The sequence below is a fragment of the Charadrius vociferus genome, unplaced genomic scaffold (genome assembly GCF_000708025.1).
Source record: "Charadrius vociferus isolate BGI_N301 unplaced genomic scaffold, ASM70802v2 scaffold608, whole genome shotgun sequence".
NCBI classification, from domain to species: Eukaryota; Metazoa; Chordata; class Aves; order Charadriiformes; family Charadriidae; genus Charadrius; species Charadrius vociferus.
The window spans coordinates 50,161-72,514 of NW_009649605.1; the positions used below are offsets into that span (position 1 = coordinate 50,161).

The 22,354-nt window shown below is 37.2% G+C and overlaps 1 protein-coding gene across 1 annotated transcript in view; it reads right to left on the reverse strand.

Annotated features, from left to right (window-relative positions):
- The window catches only part of LOC104291264 (sodium channel protein type 5 subunit alpha-like), a 46,428-nt gene that overhangs the window by 21,585 nt on the left and 2,489 nt on the right, over window positions 1-22,354 (reverse strand). Inside the window, exons 3-12 of the mRNA XM_009890474.1 lie at window positions 21,498-21,587; window positions 20,273-20,401; window positions 16,055-16,146; window positions 13,783-13,989; window positions 13,083-13,149; window positions 12,308-12,452; window positions 3,230-3,332; window positions 1,792-2,030; window positions 1,517-1,669; window positions 671-1,024 (exon numbers count right to left, since the gene is read on the reverse strand). Of these exons, the coding sequence (XP_009888776.1) occupies window positions 671-1,024; window positions 1,517-1,669; window positions 1,792-2,030; window positions 3,230-3,332; window positions 12,308-12,452; window positions 13,083-13,149; window positions 13,783-13,989; window positions 16,055-16,146; window positions 20,273-20,401; window positions 21,498-21,587 (1,579 nt within the window). The remainder of the gene's footprint in view (window positions 1-670; window positions 1,025-1,516; window positions 1,670-1,791; window positions 2,031-3,229; window positions 3,333-12,307; window positions 12,453-13,082; window positions 13,150-13,782; window positions 13,990-16,054; window positions 16,147-20,272; window positions 20,402-21,497; window positions 21,588-22,354) is intronic.

Below are 22,354 nucleotides of genomic sequence, written 5' to 3' on the forward strand. Positions count from 1 at the left end.
GCAATTAAATTATTTACTATTTTACTGGAATATTAATATAGTATGTTATGGCTCCTTCTGGAAGGAAAGGCAAAAAGGAAGGAAGTGAGGATTTGGGTATATCAAATATTTTTTCACATGCTCTGATGTCAGTAAAGTATGAGGACATGTTGAAAATATGTTGAAAAACAGCAGGCAAAGATAACTTTTAATAACACCACCATAAAAAAGGATCCGGTATAGACCAAAAAAACAAGCAGATCAAAAAACCTTCATCTTCCAGTATATATACATTAGATTTAGTCTATGTCACACAAACCAGAAAAATCTGGGTACTGTAAACTTTGGATAATATATGGATAAGTTGGTAAGGATTAAAAGCACTGAACAGTCTGGTTATTTGATCCAAGCAACAGAAAAGAAGAAGAAATTAGACAAAATCAAAAGCACTGCATTTCTGTACTCTGGGTAGAAGGAATAATTTTGCGTATTTTGCTTAGCAGCTACCTCTTGTGTGAGAAAGAGGAAGATGAGGAAAAGGAAAAAAGACAGAAGAAAAATATATATTAAGTAACATCCAGAAAAGAGAATAGTGTGAATACTCTTCAAATGATAAAGTTTGCTTTGGAAAAAAAGATGCCAGTGTAACTGGATGCATTCAGTAGGGACTGAAAAATATTTTGAAACTCACCACCAGGTTTCCTATGACCAGGACTAGCAAGAAAATGGGAAGACATAGCCCTTTTCCAGCCACTTCCATACATTCCCACATGGTTTCAATCCATTCTCCACATAATATTCGAAATATAATCAGGAATGAATGACAAAAATCCTTCATATGCCAGCGTAAATACTCATCGGTGTTTATTTTATAGAAATAAGTCTCATAATATTTGCCCAAGACCTGCTTTCCTACTACAGCAAAAATAAATACAGTGATAATCAAAACCAGAGTGAGGTTACCCAGAGCACCAACTGAGTTCAGAATTATTTTCATAAGAGTATTTAAAGCTGGCCAGGACTTTGCCAATTTGAAGATCCTGAGCTGTAAGTAAAACATAAGAGAACAATGTGAGTGGAGAACAGTGCATAGATAGCACAGCACACATAAAAACCAGACCCTGCATTTATCATGCTGTCTTTACTTCAGTAACACCATCAAATTTTTCCGCCCAAAGACAGGTTTCTAATTGTTCCGATCCAAAAGCACTGTGCTTAAGTTCAGATGGGTAATATTACTGAGACCAGAGAACTGCCAAAGGAAGCTTTCCAATTGTTCATGCTAAGTTAGATACAAGCATGTGTAACTCTATTAGTATTAATAGCAATATCAATAATAGTAATAAAAATCAAGTGGCTTATAGGTACTTTAATATTCACTTAATATTCACTCTAATTAAACATTCATATTGGCTTACTATTTACTAACAAAGAGAACTGATTCAACAGATTCATCAGTAAAAGAATTTCAGGGTATTTCACTGTAATCTTTTACAAACCTATACAACACATGTACTTTTAAAAAAGGAATAATTACCAGCCTGAGAGATGACAGATTTTCTTCAAAGCTTATTAGGCCAATCATAACAACTATGCTATCAAAAATATTCCATTTTTGTTGAAAATAGTTGTAAGGATCTAGAGCGATGATTTTCAAGATCATTTCTGCTGTAAAAATCAGGGTGAAGACCTGGAAAGAGGAAAAAGAAATGCAGCAAAAAGTCACTGAAAAAGTATGTCTCCTTAAGGGACTGACCCAGTGTAAATATGGGTTTATAACTCCATATTCACTCTAACATAGACCTAACTTACCTTGTCACTTATAAAAATCATTTTCCAGTAATTTTCTGGCATTTGCGGGTACTCCAGAGCCATGAATAAGGTATTCACGATAATGCAAACCATGATTAAGAGATCAACAAATGGATCCAAAATTACTGATTTCACTTTCTCTTTGACTGCTCTCCAGAATGGACAACAATTCCAAATTAGATACTTTTGAGCAAAACGTTTCCACAATAAAGGGAATTTCAGTTTTGACTCTTGCAGTTCTAAATGACAAAGAAGGAAAATGACATATGAATACTCATGTGAAATGTCACAGTATGAAGAAAAACACAGTCAGACATGGAAAAGATTGAAAAGAAAAATCAATCATCTCGTGAGCAGAATGCCATAATTGAAAAAAAGTTTTTCACTCATTCGACACAACCTAATCACAGGCTATTTAAAGGTCACCATCAACAAATCTCATAATTACAGAAACAGGTGATATTACCCACCTCTTCATGCATTTATTATGAACGTATGGTGGCCCTCTGCTGAACTCAAATCTATTTCTTGTACTGTAGGAGTTGGGGGGGCGGGAGGGGAGGGGGAACTGGGCATAGTATGTGATCTAGGAAGTGCTTAATAGAGTGCGATAATCACTTTTCTCCTGGATATGCTCCTTTTAATATAGTCCAGGATACTGTTAGCCATTGGCTGCTGCAAGTGTGCGTTACTGGCTCATGCTCAGCTCACTGCCCACAAGGACCCACAGGACCTTTCCTGCAGAGCTGCTTCCCAGCCAGCCAACTCTCAGCCTGTATTGTTGCAAGAGGTTCTCACAGATCTGCAGAATTTTACATTTGTTCTGGTTGAATTTTCATAAGGTTCCTGCTGGCCCATTCCTCCAGCCTGTCTAAGTCCCTCTAGATGGCAGCCCTTGTCTTGAATGTATCCAGTGGTTTCCCCTCCCCCCAGTTTGGTGTCATCTGCAAAATTTAAGAGCAAGACCTCTGTTGCCTCCTCCAGGCCACTTAGGACAAAACATGTCCTAAGGTACACCCTGTGGTACTCGACTGGTTACCTGCCTCCAGGTAGAATACAACCTGTTCACCAGATACTTTAAGACCAAATATCCAATCATTTTTTTGTCCAGCTGGTTGTCCACTTGTGCAGACCCTAACACTTGGGTGAAAAAACGCTGTGGAAGACAGTGTTGAAAGCCTTGCTAAAGTCAAGGTAAAAACCATCCACAAACCCAGTCATTTTATGGTACAGATCAGGCAAGATTCACCCTTGGTAACTGCAAGTTACAGTTGCAGTTACGTGAGATACGAGAATATTTGTTTTACTGAAATTTACATTTGATTGCAGCATAGTTTCCCCTAGTGACTTTTAAAATAATGCTGACTCTTTGTGACATTTTGATCTCTTAGGTAAAGTTACACAATCACCATCAGAAAAACATTAAAGAATGACTTACGCAAATTATCTGTAATAACAGTGGCTGCACTCATTAACCTCTGTCTTCGAAAAGGATCATTTATAGAGTCCACTGACAATTCATAGGACAGCAGTATCTGCCTCTTTGGTTAGAAGATAATATAACAAGGGAATATGAATAAATGGCAATATAAAAACTATGTCCAGCTTAAGATAAATATGCCTTTTTATGTACATATCATAATGAAGCCTTACCTTGCTGAAAGACTGTAAAACAAAAAAAATACAACAATACCATGTGTTTGCCTTTGAAGGCAAAGGATATTTCATCAAAACCAGTAATATTTTTCAAATAGTAGTTTTCTTCGGAAAACATTTAACAGCAATAATAATGCCATTATATAAGAAATATAGAATCATTAACAGGGGACCAAAGGAAAAAAAGTCATTCCATCTTTCTGGCGACTGATAAAAAAAAAACATAGAAGAAGAACACTGATGATCTGTTTGTATAAATTATTGGCTATTTAACTATGAATTATTGATTATAAATAATAATTCTTTATTAACATTAAGAATAGTTATTTAGTGAATAAAAATTATTAGTTTTCCTAGTCCTACTAAGCCTATCAAGAGCTGTACTAATATTGAACTGCCTAAAACTAGGAATGGGACTATTTTTGTTTTAATTAGAAGTTACAGAATCCTAAAATCAGTGTTCCTGATGTACACTGACAACAGACAGGCCAACACCTGTATCTTACGGGACACACTGAATTAATACCAAAGATCCTGTTCATGACACGTTAATACCCCGCACACACACTTTTTAAAGACTAAGTAGACAACAGTAAAACACGGGCTGAAAAGAACAGGTGAGACTCAAAGAGGTAAAGGAAAATAGAAAGAAGATTCCAGTATCAGGGAGGACATAATTAGAAGTACAAGATCACAGGTAGCTACTGACTCAGCACACCATAACGTACAGTACCTTAGTGTTCCCTTTCAGACCAACTCAGTTTGTTTAATTTTCTCTTTGTGGAGAAGGTATACAAGTAAACATATGTCATATCATTACTTCAAACTTCTAGGACAACATGATTTTTATGAACACATTCTATAAAACTTATTCAGGGACTGAAACTGATATCCTTGGCCTCAGGGGTGTAATAATAATTCTTTTTGTCTCTCTGATATTTTAACGACTTGAAAAGCTAAGCAAAACTTAGCTGATAGAACTGTCATAGAACAGACACAGAAAATTAATTTATAATACTGTGCTAAAATGTTCATTTTTCTATCTGTATTTTTTTAGAATCTAAATGACTCAATTAAAGCATTCTCATCACAACCCAGTTACCAGTGCAACTTGTCCTCTCATTCCTTTCTGTAATGTTTGGTGTCTCAGAGGAGAGAAACCTAGAAAAATCCGTGTGCCTGACTAGTGCTCAGTCATCTTGTTGAAATTCATGTCTGTTCAGAAGCACTCGGAGTTAGTGTTTTTAGAAAAGTTAAGAGCGTTCATCAACACTAAACTGGTTACTGCTGCTCATCTATCTTTAGCTGAAATAATTAGTGATGAGAAGTCCTCTGACTGCGCTCTCATGAGACCACACCTGGAATATTTTGTCCAGTTCTGGAGCCCTCAGCACAGCAAAGACATGGACCTGTTGGAGTGAGTCCAGAGGAGATGATCAGAGCACCTCTCCTATGAGGACAGGCTGAGAGAGCAGGGTTGTTCAGCCTGGAGAAGACTCCGGGGAGACCTTATAGCAGCTTTCCAGTATCTGAAGGGCACCTACAAGAAAGCTGGAGAGCGACCTTTTACAAGGGCGTGTAGTGATAGCACAAGGGGTAATGACTTCAAACTGGAAGAAGGGAGATTTAGATTAGATATTAAGAAGAAATTTTTCCACTGTGAGGGTGTTGAGGCACTGTAACAAATTGCCCAGGGAATCTGTGGATGCCCCATCCCTCGATCCGACCTTCAAGGCGAGGTTGGATGGGGCTTTGAGCAACGTGGTCTAGTGGGAAGTGTCCCTGCCCATGGCAAGGGGTTCAGAACTATGTGATTTTTAAGGTCCCTTCCAACCTAAACCTTTCTATGATTCTATGAAACTGGGATTTAAAATAGGGATACACACTAGAGAAATAGTTCAAGTCTTTATAGAACTGATTATGGCCTGCCAAAAAGTTTCTACCCAATATGCTTTTTTCTTTTAGCATCTTGAGCCTCTTTTTGTGATTAAAGTAGATCAAGTAGATTGCTTGAAGAGTCCTCAGTTGCAGCAGAGCTAGTACTAACAGTAGTTGCCATAACATGAAACAAACCACCATGTTTGATGCAGATTATATTTATTTGATTAATAGTAGAACTCTACATTGAACCAGCTCACATTGCGTGGATGATGGTCTAGGCCTTCCTTTTTTCTTTTTTTTTTTTTTTTAAATATGAAATACCAACATTTGTAGGACAAAGTGAGAACTGTGATGTAGGGGAGTGAGAGGAAGTAAGTATATAGGTGGACTATGCATCTTGAAGAACCTTCATGACTGATAAATAGCTTCTGCTGTCAAATGATCATATGTAAGTATGTATAAGACAGCATAAGACTACAGCCCGGATCTCACACAGTCAAAATTATCTGGAGCTGGGTCTTAGAATTCTTCATGCAGATAGTGTAGAGGCATCTCTTAGCAAGTACAACAATGCAGTTTAAACTCTGTGGAATATACTCCTGAAAAGTGGCTTCCACTTAACATTTCTCGTACCAGCTTCTAATGCAACCTATTATCTGTTTCCAAAAGTTCCTATACAGAGATATTCATAACTTTGCCATTCTATGCATGTATAGAGGGGAATGGCCCCTGGGAAGGGTCTGAAAATGTTATTTCTGAAATGTAAAAATATAGGTTGTTTTTGGCATCTAACCTGTGTGGATTTTGCAGCTTTGGAGAGGGTCTAGGAACTAAACCAAATTTATCTCCTGACTCAGTCATCTCCTGCAACACAGTCAAATACTTGACAAGAAAATATTACATAGGGATAATCAGCCATAAGAGGTGTTTTTTATGCTTACAGAAGATATGACACCTGTTATGGAAAGCCTTTTTTTCCTCAATAGGCATAATAATACATCAACATGGAATGTGAGAAAGTGTTCCCTTTAAGTACAGCAGAACCACATTAGGTTACAAAATGGTATAATATTCTTCACACGGCAGGGGAAACATTAATGACACTCTATAAGAAGCAAATACTATACTAAAGGAGAAGCCAGATGGCAGTTGCTGCCAAGTGGATGATTTTGACTCCTTCAGATCAGACACATAATTTAATATAGCTAGGATCATGGAATTTAGAAGAAATTCTGACCACATTGACTGCCAGAAAGAAAACCTAATTCATTTTAGCTAGGATGACACGTCTGATAAAAACTGCCCTACAAGGATACTTTTCAAAAGGAAGGAGGTTGGGCCATTACTCCTTTAGCTCTGCTACTGGAAAGTTTCCATTTTTTATAAGATGCGTGGGAACAATTTTAATGTTCTCCCAGAAGAAAGAGAGAACCTGCCATGAGATGGAACAGGCTATCATAGAGGGGTCATAGAAAATATGTTGGGAGACAGAAGGCTGAGGGATAATATAAAAATGAACAGTCCATGTTTTGGTGATGATTTCCAGCTCTCCACATCTAGAGACCCTGTTCAGTCATGGTAAATGATCACCAAAGAAATGGAAGGAAGAAACACATCTGAGAGGGTGAATGAAGATTGGCTTGAAATTCCAGCCTGAATTATCAAAGGTGTGGCTGGGAACCGGGGTTTCAGTCAAGGTGTTATTTGGACACAAACATCTACTTTTGCATTATCTGTTTTTCCAGCGGACCCTGTTTGGTCTAAGTCACAAGCCTGTAATGGAGAATGGCTATTGCTGAATCAGCATAAGCTGGTAAAAGCTTTCTTTTTAGATATTGAAAGTTAGATAGTTGAAAATAACTCAGTCATATGGACAACTGCCTGAGAATTATTTCAGAAGATTCAGCTCAAGATTAAAATACTTAAATATAGGCACCTAAATGTGGATGTCTACATAGAGCCAGAAATAAACTAAAGTTGGTAAGGTCCTCTGGAAGTCCTTCTACTCCATCACTCAAAGCAGAGCAAACTTCAACTGTAGGGTCTTTTCCAGCTATGTTTTGAATATCTGCAAAAACTAAGATCTAAAATTTTCTCTGGATGACCTGTTCTAACTTTTATCCTCTGTCAGTGATTCCCCCCTCCCCGCCTCTTAATAGCTAATTGGAATTTCCCTTGTTGCAACTTGTTCCCCTTGACTTTCCATTGTGCAACTGTAAGCAGATCTTGGCTCCTTCCTCTTTACACACTCCAATTAGATATTAGTAGACAGCAGTAATCAGATTCTTCCTTTTCCCTTTTCTCCTTCAGGCTGAACAAATCCAACCTCTCCACCCTTCCTCACATATCATGTGCTACAGCCCCTTAATCATCTTGGAGGCCTCCACTGGCTTGGTGTGATATCTCAACGTAAACCTTCCCCTAGAGAGCTCAAAACTTGACACAATACCCCAGGAGCAGTCACACATGCACTCGTCATGCCAAGTGAAGATACAGACAGGGACTCAGCATTGAAAAGGTAACAAACCTATACTCTACATGAATGCCGGACCATTGGTAATATGATAGTAAGGACTGTCCATGAGATACATGTTTTTTTGCCAGTGTCAAAGGTACTGTGAAAAAAACCCCAAGATTAAGCAAAGTAAGAATTACAAGTCTTAATAGCAATTTCTCAATGGATTTAGAAAGGAGTGATGAGCAGAGGGATCTTTTCCAAAGCCAGAAGTCACTGCTGTAATCAAGATGTGAAATAGCATGTGTGGGATTCAATCTAATATTCAGACATGCATTTAATTTGTCTGTGTGCACAATGCATCTAAAATCCCATTATGATCGACGCATATTTTTATTAGAAGTTTGATTCAGTTATAAGTGTCTGAAGCCATTTCAGGTAGTCTATTGAGAAATTTGGTACCTGAGACATCTACAGTCTCAGACTAATGAGACACGACACATCAAGTCTGTACCCTTCTGTAGAGTAGGTGGAGGCCCGGTAAGACACTCTAGAAATCCTCTCACATCACTGGTATCAATTTGTGACCCCCAACATTAAAACTCCATTCAACTCTGGGAGTTTAGAACCTAAATCACATGTAAACACCTGCAAATAAAAACCTGGAGCACAATCCAGTTGCCTAAATCTAGGAATTTAGTAACATTTGAGATTCCTTAATGTATTTGAGATATCCACTCAGTGCTGGAAGATGTGCCACAAACACCAAAGATATCCAGAATAGCCAACCTGTCCAAGAACATCTAAAATGGCACTAGATGCTTACAGTTAAGACAAGTGAATCACGTCCCTAATATTAGAAGTCTTCATACTGAACTGAATCCAATCCTAACTATTTAAGCCAGACAATTAGCTGTGTACAAAAAAAAGAAAGGTTAGGTCATTAGGAAAATTCTAAAACTTAGAGGATTTTCTATGTTTGTTTATGTATCACAACAGGTATGCTGACAGATCTTACCACAGTTATAAACACAAAGGGCTATAATGTGTCAAAGGTATGCTACTGATGGCCACTTCGAACTTTCCTTTCAAGTCCATATAGTGCTGTCTCCGTCTGGTCCCAAAATCTAACTTTCAGATTGTTTTAAAAAACAGGTTAATCCAAGGCTTGCAAAAAAAGAGGGGAGTTGGGGGGGGGGGGGGTGGAAGAGGGAAAAAAATTGCAAATAAAGAAAGCTTTTCTGCTCATCAAATTGTCACGTCATGTGCAAGTCACATGAACATATTTTCTATTTCAAATACTTACAAGCTTCTTGTGGCAGTGACCAGGCTGTGAATTAAATATTTGCTCATCTTTGCCATGATCACCTAAAATTAAGTTTTGTCTTAAAATAGGTTTTTCTGTCTTCATCTCATTTTCTTTTAAATTTTCCAAGTCAGCAACTGGCATTTCAGATCTGACATGTAAGGCCTTATTACCCTCTCCAGCAGCCAACATCTGTAAAAGAAACAGCAAAAAGTCAGTCTATTAATAAAAGGTAAATGAATTAGGATCATATACAGTTTAATTATTATGCTATCCAAATGCTTTGCACTAATAATTCTTACCTTTCAAATATTAAACTACTATCAAAAGATAGGAGTACAAAATGCCATTCACAATACTGAAAGATAAAGCAGGGTTACTTATCAGCTACTGTAATTAAAGTTTGCCCTTGTCACTTTAGATATCATATTTTGTATCTGAATTACAGAATAATATGGTGTATCTTTTTACTCTCTTCTTCTTGCTTTGGAAAGGACCTTGAGCCCAAAGATAACAGAAGACTAAGGGCTCAAACTAAATCCTAAAATGTTAAACCTTTCTTAACTAGTAATCCTGTTGAAAGAAAAATATAAGGGAGAAAAGCCTAAGTAAAGCTTTGCAAGCTGGAATTTCAGACAGAGAAACATTACAGGCCTGTCAACAGCCGTAGAGGAGGAATTTGGTAAACCAGTGATGCCTTTCATTTAACGATGAAATTGGATAGTTGCCACAGAATATTCGTATGTCCTTTCACAAGTCTGTCTTTTCTGATTGTTAGCACTAAATCACATGTATCTTTTATAAAAAGTTAGGAGATAAATATGCCTTAGAATAATTTTCGATCTATCTTGTTGCCTCAGCTCAGAGCTTCAATTCTCAGGAATAAAATAAAGAGAACAAGGTGATCCCTAGTCCCCTACAAGCCAAGGAATGAATGAAACTAGGCACTACCGTGCCAAGAGGAAACACTGTAGAAATCTGATGTATGTCTAGTAGTCCACCAAACCAACATAAATAAATTAATATAGTCTCTGGGTGTATTTCTACATTAATATGGAACTAATGGCATTAGCCTGGCCAAAGACTATTCCTGCTCTTGTCAACTGGTAGACCTTCTGCAAGCAATCACTCAAAAAGAGGCATGACACCCCTTAAATAGCTGAGCACGGTGGCTCTCAGCAAGCTTGCATTTTTAATCAATCCCAAAATCTATCAGCATCAGAACTTCCAATCTCAGGGAACTGTAGAAATGACAACTACTCTTCTGGATGCAAATTTATCCACTCATACTTCCTTCCTCAGATTACGCAGTAATAGCTAGAAGGAATATCCAGAGAAAAACAATAGTGGTATTGTACAAGAATGGGGGAAACTACAGAGCGCAGGCACTTATGCAACACCATAAAAGCTATATATTTGCCAGCAAGCTATTCCTATACAATGTCAGGTCTTCAAACCCTAAAACTTAATATGATTTGACTTGGACTGCTGTTTGCAGTCTGCTCATGCTGTTTGTTTGTATCACAGAAATGTTTATATATATTTAGATATATATATACATACAGGTGTATTTATAAAGAAAGAGAAAGAGAAATGAAGTGTGAGAAAGTATTGTAAGAAGCACAGCTTAACTAAAAACCTTATTTCTCTAATTCAGACAGAAGAAAACAAAAGGAACCACATATTATGTATTATACATAGCAATTTACAAACCTTTTCTTTCTCTAGAATTTGTTTGGCATCCTGAAGTAATTTTTCCTTTGCCGCTGTTTCAGCAAGAGTAGCCCTATTTTGCTCTTCATATGCCATAGTTACTACAGCCAAGATCAGATTGAAGAGATAAAATGAGCATAAAAAGATGACCCCCATAAAAAATAAAATGTAGTTCTTTCCAGATGTACGGATAGTCTGTGAGGAAAAGGTAAAGGTTGTAATAAATTCTTAACAAACTAACATTTAAAATAGAATTTCAAACTGACTTTAAAAAAAATTATTTTCCTATACAATACAAAAGGTCAAGATACTGCACTGTTTTCTTTAAATAACAATAGGATCTACCTCTGGTCTAAGTTATGCAGAAGGTCTAAAAATACATCTAGTCAGGAGTTCCCTGGCCTTCAAGTAAATAAATTTCAGCTCTTAAAAACTTCTCTGTGATAACACAATGTTTCCTCTTTATGTAACAGACCATCAAACATTCATAAGAATTAACAAAATCCATTCTTAAAATGAAATTAAATATCTCCCAGCAAATTGGGCAAACGATCATCAGAGTTTAGGTTATGAGATGACAACTTCAGCTGTAAAGAGGTGACTACACAAGAAATTAATAAAACTCAGTAATAAGGATGAAAGCTAGGATTATCTAAACAATCATGAAAGATGCTATAATTAGTGAATCAGGGGCAATATTAGACTGATTGCTTATTCTTACCTTTTTTTTTAAAAAAATGGAAGCAGAGGAGATGGCTCAAAATTAAGCTCTGAGACATTAAAAACTAAAAAAATATGTGACTTCCAAATGGCAAAAAGAAGATGTATCCATTTTAAAAAATCTCAGTTAATAAAAATTGCTGAAAAGAAGTTAAAGTGGACCATATAAAGACTGTAGAACAAGGGTGAGGATGATTCCCTTCTGGCAAAGGCACCGCATAGACGTAAGGGATCCAGAGAGTTCTCTACATGCAACTTTTGTATCATTTTTGTAAAAAAAACCCCAGAATTTGAAAGTTATGTTCAATTCTCTGAATCAAAACATAATGGCTCAAATTTTTTTAGTACCAGTTGTCAAAAATTTTCTGAAATGTAAGTGCAAATGTTGAGCCAAAAGCTTTGGTGAGGAGTCAGGACTTAAAAGGAAGAGAAAGACAGTGTGTAACAAGTCCTTATATCCCCTGCAGCAGCAGTGAGCTCACTAGCCAGATCTGTTGTATACCCCAGTCTTTCGGCAGTTACATATTAACATTTAACTACTAATCACTGACTCAGGCGTGCTCTCCAACAAGAGTATGAGCATTCACAGCAGGATTACTCCCATCCCATGCCACTCGCAGAAGGTGTTACAACTTGGTGACTTGAAGCTACTTCCCTAATATTTACATTGATTTTAAAAGAAATTTGGCATCAGTAACGTTAAAACAGGTGCAGATTTTTCTAGTGGACATAAAACTCCAAACCGCGTGTCTAAAGTCATTCTAGCAGGTAACTAAAGTACCTACTTGTCTGTAGAGACGCTCCCAGCAATCCTGCGTCATCAGACGGAATAAAGAAAGGAAGGCCCAGCCAAAATGATCAAAACTTGTATAACCAAAGTCAGGATTCTTCCCAGCCTTCTTGCAGGTATAGTTTTCTGGGCACTCTTTGCTAACCACAAAAGAAATGTTAAATAATAATTACTTGCAGTACTAGATTGTATCTGAAAGTATCCAGTACACAATATCAAATATAGATTTGTTCAGTTTATCTGAAAGTCCATTTCATTATTCCCCAATATAATTCTGCCAGAAGGGCTGATTTGTATCAGACAATCCTAGAAAGCCATTTGTCTGGTCAAAGAAACTGTACAGAAACTCTAGTTCTGTCTAGTTTCTGACTTGACAGAAACTCTCCACTAGTGCAGGACACATGCAAACAAGTACATAGAGAAGGGAAAAAAATGGAAATATGTTTAGTTTTAAATAATTCCCCAAGGTGATGACAGTTTATTAATATATCACAATTCTTTACTGATCTGTCCCCCTCCTCCTTTGTATCACTCTACATTACCATTATATCACCAGTGGTTAGCAACAAAGCACGAGTATAATTGCTTGCATCCTAGTATTTCAATTCATTCTTTTTCTGATGTGAAATACCTGGTTTTTAATTTAATAGTGCACACACACACATTCCACCCTCCTGAAAAATCATAAGCATTCCTTTAGGCCAAAAATAAAACCACAGTACATCTGGAGGAAAAAATAAGAAAGTACTAAAACTGTTTTGTTCACTTACTTAGGTTCTGAACTGAACCCACAAAGCAGTATTTCAGAAGATTTATTCATTCTGTAGCAGATATTTACTAAAAAAAAAAAATAAAAATCAAGGAATCATAAAAGCAGAAATGGTCAGTTCCTACAGCACTCTGACAGTAAACTATACACTACTGCACATTAAAAAACACCCTGATGGACCAAATCTCTGTGAAAGACTGCTTTCACGACAAAGGGCATATAGAGCTGTTTCTCAGCAGATCTGTCCCTATGGCAATTTTTTTTTTTAAAAAAAAAGTATTAACTGCACAACTCAAAATGTAAGATTTTATTTAAAATAAATTCTTACTCCAGTAAAAGTAAGAATCTTTGCAAGAAGTAGGCAAAATCCCTGAACAATATGGCTCAAGCAATGGAAAAAATCATTCTCTGTGTAGAACCCCTAAATTTAGGACCCCCATGCAATGTGCACAGCTAAAGAAAATGCTTATAGAAAACTCAGTTCCTTCTATCCCACAGACTGCTAATGTTACTCCAAATCCCAGATTTACTAATCTTATATTCAGTTGTCCCAGAGACTTCATATTACTACTTGTGCAAATGGAACGACGTAACTCCTTGTGAGAAATACAGGCAACTATATTTTAACATCTCTGTGAAAAAACAAGACATACATAGGAAGATATACATGTTATGTAAAGGGAGAAAAGAATAAAATTTACCTTCATCATCTGGTGAATATATCTTGGCATCCTTACATAACTTGTCATTGAATTCAGTATTATTGAGGACACATTTGGCCGTTAAATTGCCCATAAAAAGCTGTAGGCCTATTAGAGCAAATACACTCAAGCAAAAAACAGTCAAGATCAACACATCAGTAAGTTTCTTAACAGATTCAATAAGTGAATTTACGATGACTTTCAGACCTAGAAAATAAGATTCAATAATACGCAAAATGAGAAGAGGAATACAGTAGTGTTCCCATATAGCAATATACAACTGTTGCAAGTATGTAAAAAACAATCAGTGTAAATGGTTTTATAACTTCAAAGTATTAAATGAGGTAAAATAAAGCATAGGAGGGAGTAAAGTATTTTTGCTTAAATTTCCTAATCATAACTTATTTAGCTTTTACTTCCTTCTAACACAAATTTTGCTAACTTGAAAATTCTAAATTAAGATGCATCTAAGCAAACTCTTACAAACTTTAATGACAGATTTCTGTGCTTGATTAACATTAAACAAGTACTTCACATTCTGCAACTAAACATTACAATACAGCATAGCTTCTGCTGACCTCAAGGAATTCTGTCTTAGAAGATAATGCCTTACAGATGTCACCAGTTTAAAAGCAAAAGAACATTTATGACACTGGGAAGGGAACATATATATGTTGAGGACCACCCAGCAGGAAAGCAGCTTGGCAGAAAAACACCTGGGAGTTCTGGTGGACACGAAGATTAACATAAGCCAGCAATGGTCCCTTGCGACAAAGGAGGCAAAGCATGGCCAGCAGCTCCAGGGAGGTGATCATCCCCCTCTCCTCAGCACTGGTGAGCCCACACCTGGAACACTGGCTCCAATTCTGGGCTCGCCAGTACAAGAGACACATGAGCATACTGGAGATAGTCCAGCAAAGGGCCACAAAGATGATGGAAGGACTGGAGCACCTCTCCCATGAAGAAAAGGCTGAGAGAGCTGGGACTGTTGGAGAAGAGAAGGTTTTGGGGGGGCACCTCATCAATGTATATAAATATCTGAAGGGAAAGCGTGAAAAAGGGAGAGCCAGGCTTTCTTCAGTGGTGCCCAGTGGCAGGACCAGAGGTCATGGGCACAAACTGAAACAGAGGAGGTTCCCTCTGAACATCAGGAAACACTTTTTTATTGTGGGGGGGGACCGAGCACTGGTCAGGTGCCCTGGGAGGTTGTGGAGTCTCCATCCTTGGAGATATTCAAAAGCCATTTGGAAACAGTTCCAGGAAACCAGCTCTAGATAGTCCTGCTTGAGCAGGGGGGGTTGGACCAGATGACCTCCAGAGGTCCCTTCCAACGTCAACCATTCTGTGATTCTGTGCAAATGGATTATATATAAACTGAAGACCAATATTCTGGCAGAATAACTGAATTTGAAATATGACATAGGCAGAGAGTGATATCCAGGATTTTTCTAGAAGTCTTTCATAAGAAAAAAGTAAAATTACGTTTAATGTCTGTTTCCCATGATGAATATGAAAGGAAAAGTAATGAGTAGTTTTGACATCAAAAATTAAACACTTCATATGTTTAATTCCTCTTATAGTTCCATAGCAAATTGAAAAATGTATTTGTAATTATATAGAAATGGTAAACTTTATGTATTTTATGACAATAGGATATATAGCCATTTATAGATTTTCAAATGAGTTTTTGCAGGTAGACTCTGAAATCCATAGTTTGGCATGCTAATTAGTGGTACAACTTACAAAAATATTGAATATCTGGACAGCATATGCAAAATATTGTTGAAAGAATTGTGCTCAATCCAGATAGTGGCTGTGGTCAGTAAAAAAATGAAACTATGAAATGTTGTGAAGTCAACGTTCTGGAAAATAAACCATAGAAGACTGAGCTAAGCAAGTAGAATGTGAAACCAGAAATATGGTGGTATATCCATATTATGTTAAGACAACGTATTGAATAGGCTGGTGAGGAACGACAAAAGGAAAAAGACAAAGGCACTGGGCTAAGTAGAAGGGATCATTAGGGATGGAATATAAAAAGCAGGAAATACAAAAATTTGTCTGCATCAACATAATTTTGAGGGAAGATGATAAAAAAATTTCGGTTAGGATGCTGCTGAGAGTTACTACAGACTGCAAAACAGTCACACCTTGGGATCCCATTAACCACCACAAAAAGTTACCAGAAAACTGATAACCAGAAAAGGAGAGGAATTAGAAATAGCATACTGCTGAAGCAGAGAGAAAATTAGTAAGACATGTCGTTCCTTACCTGGTATTACTGAAATAGCTTTCAGAGTCCTCAGTACTCTGAAAGTTCGAAGAGCTGAAACCTTGCCCATACTTCTACACAAAGAAATATACCTACAAAATTAAACCACGACATAACTGAATGACAAAGGTCTAGATTTCAAAGCATATGCATATTGAGCACACAGTAATGAATAAGTTACAGAAAATAAATAGGTCAAATACGTCCTAAGGTAAATGCCTAAAGTTAGGAATCTAAGTCCATTTCTAGGTATTGATACAAAATTATGTGACTTTTGAATAGTGCCTCTGAAAAGAAACACAGTAAGTTTTTACTTAGTGTGGATTTGGATGGTTAACTTTTAAAGTGGCTATCCATCAAAATGTTAAATATAAAACCTTCAATGTCATAACCACACCCTATCATACCAAGGCTAATCTGATTTAGACCACATGAAAATACCCGTTGCAGTTATCTCAAAACTACACAATATATACTTCAGGAGAAGAAGCAAAACCAGGTTCACAATATGTTAATTCTGTACCACATGGCTCTCTTTCTAACTTTTATTTAAGTCAGCTAAAAACTTGAGTATTGAAACTAGCTTCAATTTGATTATTTCAACTATTTGAAAATTTCAGAAAATTAGGATTTTAAGAGTTGTGTATTCTATACAGCACTTTAACAGGTTACCCTGTATTTTATAAGACTTCTTTCATGTCAGAATGGACATGAATTGTGACTCATCTTATGACAATGTCATAACTGGTAACAGAATTCCTTAAAATAAAAGGACTCACAATCTGAGAAACACTGGTTGGAAAGGACCTCTGGAGGTGATCTAGGCAATCGCCCACTCAAAGCATGACTCAAAAGTCAGCAATAGATCAGAACACTATGGTCTTGCCATGCCTGTAACATTCAATAATTCTCAAATACCTTAATAACTGCTCTTGAGTTAACTGTTATTTTCCAAATACTTTTATTTGTTGCATGACTGGACCCCCAAAAAACAGGAGATACTATATTGCAAAGTGTTTATATCTGCGTGAACACAAATGAATTGGGAGTATGGGTAGGGAAGTAGGACCATAAAATGAAATTGTTCATACAGCTCTTGGAGTACTTCATAGCTGCTGATGATTAACAATGTCAAAGCTCTTCAGTGGTTTATAGATTACCCATAAGAATACTTTGTTCATATACATATATATGTGTGTGATGACATCTGAGTACATAACCTACTATTTACAAATAAGGAAAAACCGGTCAGGGATATGACAGTGGATGGCAGCCTTTGCTACGAAACCCATGAGATGGTGGAATTTAAGACCCTGAGAGATGTAAGAAAGATGAACAGCAGAATAAAAATCTTGGACTTTAGGACAATGTGTTCAGGGATCTGAACCTGCCCCAAAGGGAAAAGCGGCCCCCAGAACAGCTGGTTGATCTTCAAGGGTATTTTCTTCAAAGCACAGGAACAACACACTGTACTCTGTAGAAAGTCAAGTGCATGTGGCAGAAAACCAGCTTGTCTGAACTGACTAATCTCATATTGAGAAAGGAAGTGTGCAGAAGGTTGAAGCAGAGATAGCTCTGGGAAAGGACACCAAGACGTTGCCAAGCATGCAGGGATGACACAAGGAAGGACAAAGTTCAGCTGAAGTTAAAGGTAGCAAGGGATGTGAAGGGCAATAACAAGGGCTACTTTAAGTGCACCAGCGGTGAAAAGGAAGCTGTGGGTCTGTTGTTCAAGGAGGCAGGGAACCTAGTGACAAAGGACATGCAAAAGCTGAAACTACTCAATGCCGCCCTCAGTCCTCCCAGGTCCCTGAGTCTACTGTCAAAATCTGGGGAAGTGAAATATTATCCATGCATCTACGTGCTGTGATCAAAGGGACAAAGTTCAGCTGGCAGCTGGTTACTAGTGGTATCCCTCATGGAACAGTCCTGAGGCCAACATCGTTTAAAAATTTCATTAACATCCTGAAGAATGGAATAGAGTTTGCCTTCAACAAGTTCACAAATACTAACTTGGGGGTGGGGGAGCAGTCAATACACTGGTGGCAAGGCTGCTCTGTAGGGTGAGCTTGACAGACGAGTTATGGGCTGTAGAAACCTCATGAAGCTGAGGAAGTGCAAAGGCGAAGTCTTGCACCTGAGTCAGCAGGACCGCAAGTGGGAGCTGAGGGCAGACTGGATTGATTGGCAGCTTTGCAGAAAAGGACCTGGGCAGGCAAACGGAACATGAATGAGCAGAGCACTCTTGTGACACAGAATGCTTATCACATACTGGGTTAGATGAGCACAAGTCTAGCTCATATGTGGAGAAGTCTAGTTTATACATTGAAAGAGTGATTTCTGAGACTGAATCTGGAGTACTGTGTCCAGCTTTGAGCTCTCCAGGGCAAGAAAGACATTTTAGATACTGGAGCAGGTCCAAACAGGGCTCTAAGGAGGGCAGTAAGACAATTATATGGTTAAATTATTAGGCTGAATTGGATTTGCTGAGTCTGAAGAAGAGCAGGCTAGAGGGGTAATGGAGCAGGAATCTCATTGCTGTCTTCAGCTGCCCACGTAAGGGCCTAGAGAAGACAGAGAAGATGGAGCTAGGCTGTTTTTGGAAGCTCACCATAAAAGTATCAGAGGCAGCAGACCTAAGTTGCTACACGAAACATTTCAATTAGAAATTTGGGAATAAAAAAACCACAACGTGATTAGAATGGGTTGCTTAGAGAGGTTGTTGAATCTCCGTGATCAGAGAAACTCAGAACTTGACTGGATGAAGTCCTGAGCAACTTAATCTAAATTAGTCCTGCTTTTAGCATGGAGCTGGACCACGTGATCTCCAGAGGCCCCTTCCAATCTAAATTATTCTACACCTCTGATAAATTAGAACAAGACAACTGAAAACTATTCAGAATTATAAATAACAGAGATTTGGTTTGAAAGCTCTGAGACTGGGCATCTGTTCACTGCTGCAAGTAAGACTATTTTGCTTCCGAGATTAACATTCTGTATTTGAGATGCAAATTCTGACTTGCATTGTTCCTCAATTCTTGTCCGCCTAGGTTTTGATATGAATTGACCCCAGCAGTGATCCATCTGGCCTATTACCCTGTCTTCAAGAATGACCCACAACAGATGCTTTAATTCTCCCAGCAAATTTATAGCTTTTTATAGCTCAGGGACTTCCTGAGCAAGACATAGTATCTTTGAGTTAAAAATAACCCTTAACGTGTTTTCATCCAGGATTTTATTCAGAAGCCTTCTGAATGCAACCAAGTTTTTTGCATGGACAACCTTCTATGGGAATATGCCTACACAGTGTGAAAAACTACTCCCTTCTTTTTTATTTTGCCATCTGACAACTTCATTTGGTGCCTTTAGCTCTCATCGTAAGAGAAAAAAAAAAAAAAAACAAAGAAAATTATTTATTCTCTTTTTGGCTCTGTGCCACAGACTTCAATCATGTTCCTGCTCTGTATTTTTTTCATGAGTTCTACTCTATTTAATTTCTTATTATGTGGAATACAAGATACGCATCTTCTCTGTATCTTTTTTTAATTCTGTCATCTTTTGAGATGTATATAGTCCTGAAGAAAAATACAGGCCACACAGTGAAATAACTATGTGTTCTGCTTTTTTCTTTATTTCTTACCCCTAATGTCCTCATTTTCCATTTCCTTCTCTGACCATGATTGCACACTAGAGTGGTGTTTTCACAAGACTGTCTATTTTAAAAACAACATCGTCTTCCCAACAAGGGAAAGCTATTTCAGAACCCATAACTGTGTATGTAAAGCTAGGTCTGTTTTTCTTTGAGCATCACTTTACATTCTTGGGATTTCATCGGCTATTTATCACCATGTCATTCAATACCTTGTGACCCACTTTGGATCCTTCTCAAATTAGTTTCATCTGTTCCAGCGTAAAACTAAGACAATAAAAAGAGGCATGTTTGGTTTTGGCTGTTCTATGCAATCACCTCTTAACAAAAAATACATACATACTAAATTGAGATCAACCAAACAATTCTAAGATGAGCTTTGCATTTAGGTATTGCTTTACAGTCTATAACCATTTTTCTCTTTGCAGATATGCAAAGGGTGATTCAACCACAGTAACTCTTAAGCAGGTAGGATGCTAACCACTCTAAAGAACTTCAGAAATATGAAATAGCATTTTATCCTGCATGTTTGCCCCTTATGTGTAAACAAACAACTGAGTTTTACTTACGTTATGACAATAACGACAAGATCCAAGCAGTTCCACGGATCTCGAAGAAAGGTAAATTCATTCCAAACAAATCCTCTTGCCAACACCTTTATCAATATTTCAACAGTATATATGCCAGTGAAAAGACCTCTGAGAAGAAAAGTGTATATTAAAGTTATAGAAATAAAAATATTAATGAGAGTTAGACACATTCAGGCATATTTCTACCTTTTCTATGATTTAGTCACTGGATGGAGATGAAGGTAGAAAACGTGAAGTAAAATAGGACAGATTACACTACTTTCAGGAACTTCATGGGTATAAGAAGATGCCTTCCTGAATTTTAGTAAGATTTCCATGTAAACGTAATCACAAATGTTCACATAAGCACATGAAACTATTTCTAGATGAAGGATAGCTCACATCTCCTTGCGAAAAATTTTTAAGGCTGTTTATGTTCTAAAGTCTCAATTTCAAAGCCTCAACATTTTGGCAGAACAACAATAGCAAAGACTTATTTTAGCCTGTAAAGTTTGCACATTTTATACATTTATTCTGACAAACACTCTATAACTGAAAGAAATCCCACATAAAATTAAGATATCATTATCAACATGCTCACCCCAAAATAAGAGGAATTAAAATTATAGAACTTCTGGGGCCCCAGGCACATTTTCAAGATTTAATTCCAGAACACTACCTCAAGTTACAAAGGACACAGGGCACAATTACAAAAGGTAATAAGGCATTATAAACAGACAGCCTCCTAATGTGAACAACTGAACCAGGGCTGTCTCCAGGAAACAGCAAGAGAGAATGGAATGAATATTTACCCCTTTATATTTTTTGCATGAGATGGCCATAACAGACATTCACGTTATTGCCTTAGAATGAGAGATATTAAGACAGAATTCTGGTGCACAGCCTCTCTAAAAAGCTTAATCCTTAAAAAGAAAAATGGGGCAACCTTCTATGTTACACCAGATGGCAAAATTAGCCAATATAGAGAAAAGGGCATACGGTGTAAGCCTCTAAGAAAAGGCACTGGAGCTCCACGGAAGACTGTGTGATATAACAATCCATAACACTATTCCAGCCAAAACCAACACAATCCTAAATCATCCTCAGAGGTCTGTCTGAGAAATTTCAAGCCGCAGAACTATATCACCACATTATTTAAATTTTTGAGTCCAGCATGTTAGTATCCTTGGAAAATGAGTGAAGAAACGGCCACTGAGATACTTACTCAGTCCAGTTTAGTGCATCTGGAAGCTGATTTACAGCCATGGAAACACAATTGAGTATCACAGTACATGTTATAAAGCCAACAAATAATGTGAATAATAAGTTAAGGATAAAGTACTATACTATAAAAGAATGAAGTTGCTGATTTACACGCGAAAAAAAAAACCCAACATACAGATATTCAAATAATTACTTTGGGTTTGAATATGTTCAGGGCTTTTCATGCGTTTTCCAAAGAAAATTATGTCAGATCAAACTTCTGCTCAGCTTGGTAAACTTCATGATTTAAAAATAACAATGAACTATCTGCATGTGGAGATAATTTTGGAAGTTCGGACATTAGAGAGACATAACATGTTTGACAGAAGAGATGAGGTATATATAAAAAAAAAAAAAGAAAAAAATCTGAGTCCTCTGCTGTCTACTCTTATTTGAAACTTTAGAAACCTCAATTTCTTCCCAGCAAGAGCATGGAATAAAGAGAAATGGGCCACAACCCCATAATAACTAGGGGGTTTAAGCCTAGGAAAGCCAGATGAAAAAGCTTAATTATCAATAATCAGTGTTCTTTGAAACTGGGAGTCCACATATACATTCTTACAAGAGACACTTATGCTCTCTCACGAGTTCAGAAAACTTTCTCATTTTATGTGGCAGGTGATGAAAAAACACGTAAGAAAAAAACATCCTTTCAGGCAAGTTCACTTGTCAACTAATAGAAGTGCGGGTTTATTTAAACCAAACATTTGCCTTAAATTTAGGATTGATTTGAAAACTGAACAGCAAATTTAGTAATTGCTAATAGCATGAATACACATTCGAAGCCAGCAACAAGTTCCCATAAAAGGACCTATTTCT